The 6,707-nt window shown below is 45.8% G+C and overlaps 1 protein-coding gene across 1 annotated transcript; it reads left to right on the forward strand.

Annotated features, from left to right (window-relative positions):
* Nucleotides 1–2,394: 2,394 nt before the first annotated feature.
* LOC139383448 (proopiomelanocortin a) lies at nt 2,395–5,444 on the forward strand. The gene is made up of 3 exons (XM_071127994.1): nt 2,395–2,492; nt 3,632–3,755; nt 4,863–5,444. The coding sequence occupies exons 2-3, from the start codon at nt 3,639–3,641 to the stop codon at nt 5,442–5,444; spliced, it is 699 nt and encodes a 232-aa protein (XP_070984095.1). The 5' UTR covers nt 2,395–2,492; nt 3,632–3,638.
* Nucleotides 5,445–6,707: the final 1,263 nt, after the last annotated feature.

Genomic DNA, 6,707 nt, shown 5'->3' on the forward strand with positions numbered 1-6,707 from the left:
GTACCCTTGTGGGGCCCCTGTATTGACGATCAGTGAAGTGGAGGTGTTGTTTCCTACCTTCACCACCTGGGGGCAGCCCGTCAGAAAGTCCAGAACCCAGTTGCACAGGGCGGGGTTCAGACCCAGGGCTTCGAGCTTAGTGATGAGCTTAGCGGGTACTATGGGTGTTGAATGCTGAGCTTTAGTCAATAAACATACTTATTACATAGGTATGTCTCTTGTCCAGGTGAGATAGGGCAGTATGCGTTTGCATCGTCTGTGGATCTATTGGGGCGGTAAGCAAATTGAAGTGGGTCTAGGGTGTTTGGTAAGGTAGAGGTGATATGATCATTGACTAGTCTCTTAAAGCACTTCATGATGACAGAAGTGAGTACTACGGGCATTAGTCATTTAGTTAAATTACCTTTGCTTTCTTGGGTACAGGAACAATGGTGGACATCTTGAAGCATGTGGGGACATCAGTCTGTGATAGGGAGAGATTGAATATGTCCATAAACACACCAACCAGCTGGTCTGCGCATGCTCTAGTCTAAGTAAGGGACCTTATTGGAGGGGTTTATAAATGAGCTTTTATTGGCAGTGAGGTTTGAAACTCACTTTGTTATTGATCCATTTGGCAGCAGGTAGCCTTGAGGTTAAGAGTGTTGGGCCAATACCCGAAAGGGCATTGGTTTGAATCCCCGAGCCGGCAAGGGGGGGGGGAATCTGTTGTTCTGCCCTTGAGCAAGGCTGTTAATCCCAACAATAACTTCTCCCCGGGCGCCGATGACGTTGAAAAAGGCAGCCCCCTGCACCTCTCTGATTCAGACGGGTTAAATGCAGAAGACACATTTCAGTTGAATGCATTCAGTTGTACAACTGACTAGATATCTCTCCCTATGAACTTAGACCGCCTGGTGATGTCACCAGACAAGCCAGAACTCCACCCTTGCAAAACCTGTTGATTAGAAAGTCAAAAGTGTAAAATTGTATTTTCAACCTGCAACTATCAGGAAATAACAACATTTATCACACTTTTACAGTGTTAGTTTTATCAGGTGTTGTACAAAATGATACAAAACAAGCCTTTTAACAAGATGTGACTATAAACTAAAAATCGGGTTGAACCACAGCACAGGTTCCTGTTAGAGCTGCTATCAATGGATAAAGACGGTTGCATTCAAGCAAATTATTTTTTTTCTTCTTCGCGTTTTGTCTTAAATGGTAAACTGTCAATAAACCGTTCCGTCTAAGAGGTTCAGATGTACTTGTATGTTTCCACCAATGAAGTCATTCACTAAATGCCTTCCTCCATGCACTCCACAACCACTCAGCTCTGTCTGTCTGCAGTGTGTGTGTGTGTCCGCAGCGTGTGTGTGTGTGTGTGTGTTTGTTCATTTGTCAATCGCAGGACCGTACACACAACGAGCCAAGGTCAGACGGTGCACTAATGGACATCCTCTACAATTACAATGAAGTTACACACTGGTGACGAGGTCTCAGAGTGCCTGTGTGTGTGTGTGTGTGTGTGTGTGTGTGTGTGAATGTTTGTGTGTGTGTGTGTGTGAGAATGTTTGTTTGTGTGTGTGTGTGTGAGAATGTTTGTTTGTGTGTGTGTGTGTATATGTTTGTGTGTGTGTGTGTGTGTGTGTGTGTGTGTGTGTGTGTGTGTGTGTGTGTGTGTGTGTGTGTGTGTGTGTGTGTGTGTGTGTGTGCGTGTGTGTATATGTTTGTGTGTGTGTGTGTGTGTGTGTGAATTTAATTAAATGTTAATTTTAAATGTGAACGGCCATTGACAGAGAGCAGGTCCCTGTTGAACGGCTGAGTCACTGAGGTCAACAGAGGTCATGACTCATGACCCTCCTGACACCCGGACTAGCCAGTAACCACCCTCCTCCTCCTGTCTGTCACCCGGCCTCTTCAAGTCGTTAATCCCCACAGGGAAGGGTGTTCCTGCTACTCAGCCAGCAGACAAAGAGCCACCAACAGCCAGATGTCAGTCAGAGCCCTGGACCATTCAGACCAGAGTAATTCCATACCCTCACCTTCAGCATGCAGACAAGACGCATGACGTGTTGGCAGACCCTTGTTAATACCCTTCATAATTCACCTGTGTGTGTGTGTGTGTGTGTTAACCCACCTGTTCCACTCTGCTGACATTCAAGTCCTAACTGGTGGACAAAGATGGGACTAGACGGTGGTTATGCATTGGACACTCATTATATATGTGTGTGTGTGTGTGTGTGTGTGTGTGATTGTCAAATGTACCTGTAATATAAGGGAAGGGTTCAGGGCTGCGGGGGGGGGGGGGGGGCTCGTGGCCCCGGTGGTCTCAGGAACCTCCGTCACTCAGGTTCAGGTATAAAAGAGAGGGCCAGAGACAGAGACACACACACACTCTCTCAGACACACACAGACGGACAACAGTGCTGAAGTAGACAACTCATCGGAAGAGAAAAGTGATCGACTGGTCGGAGGAGAGACAGACAGAGAAGAGAATACTTTTGAAACAGGTTAGTGACATCAGATGTGTCATTTTTTGATTTGAGAATGATTATAATTGAAAACAACACTGAATTCTGAAGATAATAGTAATTATTCCTTTTTTAAAAATTATATAATTATTATTAATTATTAATAATAATAATAATTATTACATTAATTAACATTATTTGACTAAATGCTCATTGACTAAATGCTCATTATTTGACTAAATCACATTTGGTTGTCTACAGCTGTCTGTGGGCATCTATAATTTATTGTAAATAAGACAAATGTATATATTCTTTACTTCTTCACATAAACAGTGAGATAAGAGGTGTTAGCTCATACAGTCAATCAGTCAGTAAGCCAGTCTGTCTGTCAATCCATCAGTCAGCCAATCAGTCAGCAAGCCAGTCAGTCCTTCAGTCAGTCAGTCCTTCAGTCTTCCAGTCAGTCAGGGTGGCTACTTTAAATAATCTAAAATATATTTTGATTTGTTTATCACTTTTTTTGGTTACTACATGATTCCATGTGTGTTATTTCATAGTTTTGATGTCTTCACTATTATTCTACAATGTAGAAAATAGTGAAAATAAAGAAAAACCCTGGAATGAGCAGGTGTGTCCAGACTCTTAACTGGTACAGTATGTCCTCTATGGACTTCATTAGATAAGAAATGTGTTACATTTTTGTCCCGTTTTTCGTCATGAATGTTGTTCTGGAGGCAGCTCTGCAGAGTGGTCACTAGCTGGCCCAGCCACAAAAGTCATACAATCTGATTTTAAACCTCACCTTAACCACACTTAACCCAGACCTTAAATTAAGACCAAAAAGCACATTTTTGTTTTTTCACGAATCTTTACAAGGCAGCCAGTTCTGACACTTGATAATAAACGTCAACCTGCATGTTTGTCACATTCATCTGCCGTTCTTATGATGACATTCATGAATGGGTCAGTAGAATGTTGCATTCATGACATGTCGGAACTAGAACACTCAGACATTTCCGACTTGGAATCTCATTGTAGAAAGATTATATCAGAGTTTCCGTATCTGAATAAAACAATAGGAAGCTCTACGCAAAAAAAGGTATCTTAATTTGAACTCAGAGATTCAGAGTTTCCGACTTGTCTTGAATGCAGTATAACTGTGTTTTTCCTGTGTGCAGCGTGACGATGCTGTGTCCTGCGTGGTTATTGGCTGTGGCTGTGGTGGGTGTGGTCAGCGGGGTTAAAGGTCAGTGCTGGGAGAATCCTCGCTGTCAAGACCTCAACTCTGAGAACAGCATCCTGGTGAGTTAGAAGCGTTGCAGAGAGCGCAATGTTTTTGAAAAGTTAAGCTCAAGGCCGGGATTGAATCGGATTGCAGGTTATAGGCATTGTGGTTTTTAAGGCAATGTTCCAATATGAAATTGAGTTTAAAAGCGGCAATGCCTATAACCCGGGATTACATTGAATCCCAGCTCAAGTATGTAAGAGGCTCCCGAGTGGCGCAGCGGTCTAAGGCACTGTATCTCAGTGTCACTACAGACCCTGTATCACAACCGGCCGTGATTGGGAGTCCCATAAGCCGATGCAAAATTGGCTCAGCGTCGTCCGGGGTTTGGTCGTGGTAGTCCGTCATTGTAAATAAGAATTTGTTCTTAACTGACTTGCCTAGTTAAATAAAGGTTAAATAATACGTAATAATAATGACCTAGTTAAATAAAGGTTAAATAATACATCATAATAATGACCTAGTTAAATAAAGGTAAAAAATAAATACAAATTAAACAGAGCAGTTACGAGTGTTACAGTAATTTACTGTAACCCATCTAACCTACCTCTCTGCTCTTCTCCCTCTCCTCTCTGGTTCTCCCTCTCCTCTCTGCTCTTCTCCCTCCTCTCTGCTCTTCTCCCTCTCCTCTCTGGTTCTCCCTCTCCTCTCTGCTCTTCTCCCTCCTCTCTGCTCTTCTCCCTCTCCTCTCTGATTCTCCCTCTCCTCTCTGGTTCTCCCTCTCTACCCTTCTCCTCTCTCTTTCCGCTCTTCTCCCTCCCCTCTCTTCCCTCCCTCCTCTCCGGTCTTGTCCTTCTCCTCTCCTCTCTTCTCTCCTCTCCGGTCTTGTCCTTCTCCTCTCCTCTCTTCCCTCTCTCCTCTCCGGTCTTGTCCTTCTCCCTCTCCTCTCTTCCCTCTCTCCTCTCCTCTCCGGTCTTGTCCTTCTCCCTCCCCTCTCTTCTCTCCTCTCCGGTCTTGTCCTTCTCCTCTCCTCTCTTCCCTCTCTCCTCTCCGGTCTTGTCCTTCTCCCTCTCCTCTCTCCCCTCTCTCCTCTCCTCTCCGGTCTTGTCCTTCTCCCTCCCCTCTCTCCTCTCCTCTCCGGTCTTGTCCTTCTCCTCTCCCTCCTCCTATCGACCTCCTCACAGGAGTGCATCCAGCTCTGTCGTTCTGACCTCACCGCCGAATCTCCCATCTTCCCTGGCGAGGTCCATCTCCAACCCAACTCCCCCTCTGACTTTCCTCCCCCCTCCTTACCTCTGTCCCCCCCCTCTCCCCTGTCCCCCTTGGAGCAGCAGAACATTGTGTCCCCCCAGGCCAAGCGTTCCTACTCCATGGAACACTTCCGCTGGGGGAAGCCTGTGGGAAAGAAGCGCCGCCCGGTGAAGGTTTACACCAACGGTGTGGAGGAGGAGTCCTCCGAGGGCTTCCCCAGCGAGATGAGACGAGAGCTGGGCACCAACGAGGCCATGTACCCCTCCCTGGAGCCTGGGGCTGTGGAAGGGGGAGAGGGCCTGGGGGGCGAGGTGGATGGCCTGGGTGGGGTGTTTAGTCTTCAGGAGAAGAAAGACGGCTCGTACAAGATGAACCACTTCCGCTGGAGCGGACCGCCCGCCAGTAAGCGCTATGGAGGGTTCATGAAGAGCTGGGACGAACGCAGCCAGAAACCACTGCTCACGCTGTTCAAAAACGTCATCATCAAAGACGGACAGCAGAAGAGAGAGCAGTGAGGGAGGGAGAGAGGGGAAGGGAGGATAGGTGAGCTGTAGAGGGGAGGGAGAGAGGGGAAGGGAGGATAGGTGAGCTGAAGAGGGGGGAGGGAGAGAGGGGAAGGGAGGATAGGTGAGCTGAAGAGGGGGGAGAGAGAGAGGACATGGGGGACAGGAGAAATACCATTATCAGGTTGAGGGAGAGAGGACAAGGGAGCTTGAGGGAGAGAGAGACAGGTCATGTGGGGTTGAGGGAGGGAGAGAGGACATGGGGGGTTGAGGGAGGGAGAGAGGACATGGGGGGTTGAGGGAGAGAGAGAGGACATGGGGGGGTTGAGGGCGAGAGAGAGGACATGGGGGGGTTGAGGGAGAGAGAGAGGACATGGGGGGGTTGAGGGAGAGAGAGAAAGTCCCGTTTCTCCCCATCCAGCTCTGTAGGACGTACATCCAGGAAGCTCTCATTTGATTCGCAATTCGGAGACAGACAAGCTTTGTGATTAGCTAAAAGCACATGATGTTAGCTGCCAATGTAATAATGTCTCTAATAAATCTTAACTCTGTGTAGAACCATGCTGTTGTCACTGAGGGATGGGTATAGGGGTGATGGGTAAAGAAGAAAATCATTATTGGAGTTATTCCAATCATAAAAACATTGTATTGCAAGCAATCACAGTCCAGTAGTTTTTATTTACCATCATATACACAGACCTGATCAAAATAAATATTTTATTTGTGTAGTCATTATTCATGTAGTCTGTATATTGCTACGTTCCCCAGCATGAAAACTAATGAGGTGACACCAATCGGTGCTAACCAACGTGCTAACGAGCTATCCATGTCCAGCCTCAAAATATAAACGGAAAAAACAAACCATAGTGTTACTGTCGCAAAGCAACACTATGTTTTTTATTTGATTTATGTCACCTTCATTTAACCAGGTAAGCTAGTCGAGAACAAGTTCTCATTTGCAATTGCGACCTGGCCAAGATAAAGCAAAGCAGTGCGACACAGACAACAACACAGAGTTACACATGGAGTAAAACAATAAACAAGCCAATAACACAATAAACAAGTCAATGACACAGTAGAAAAAATAAAGTCTATATACAGTGTGGCAAGAAAGTATTTAGTCAGCCACCAATTGTGCAAGTTCTCCCACTTAAAAAGATGAGAGAGACCTGTTATTTGCATCATAGGTACACTTCAACTATGACAGACAAAATGAGAAAAAAAATTCTCCAGAAAATCACATTGTAGGATTTTTTATGAATTTATTTGCAAATT

This window comes from Oncorhynchus clarkii, chromosome 25, assembly GCF_045791955.1.
Source record: "Oncorhynchus clarkii lewisi isolate Uvic-CL-2024 chromosome 25, UVic_Ocla_1.0, whole genome shotgun sequence".
In the NCBI taxonomy this organism is placed as follows: Eukaryota; Metazoa; Chordata; class Actinopteri; order Salmoniformes; family Salmonidae; genus Oncorhynchus; species Oncorhynchus clarkii.

Coding starts and splice junctions, on each gene's coding strand:
- LOC139383448 (XM_071127994.1), top strand. CDS start 3,639: ATGCTGTGTCCTGCGTGGTTATTGGCTGTGGCTGTGGTGGGTGTGGTC. Junction 3,756..4,862: donor ACTCTGAGAACAGCATCCTG/GTGAGTTAGAAG, acceptor ACCTCCTCACAG/GAGTGCATCCAGCTCTGTCG.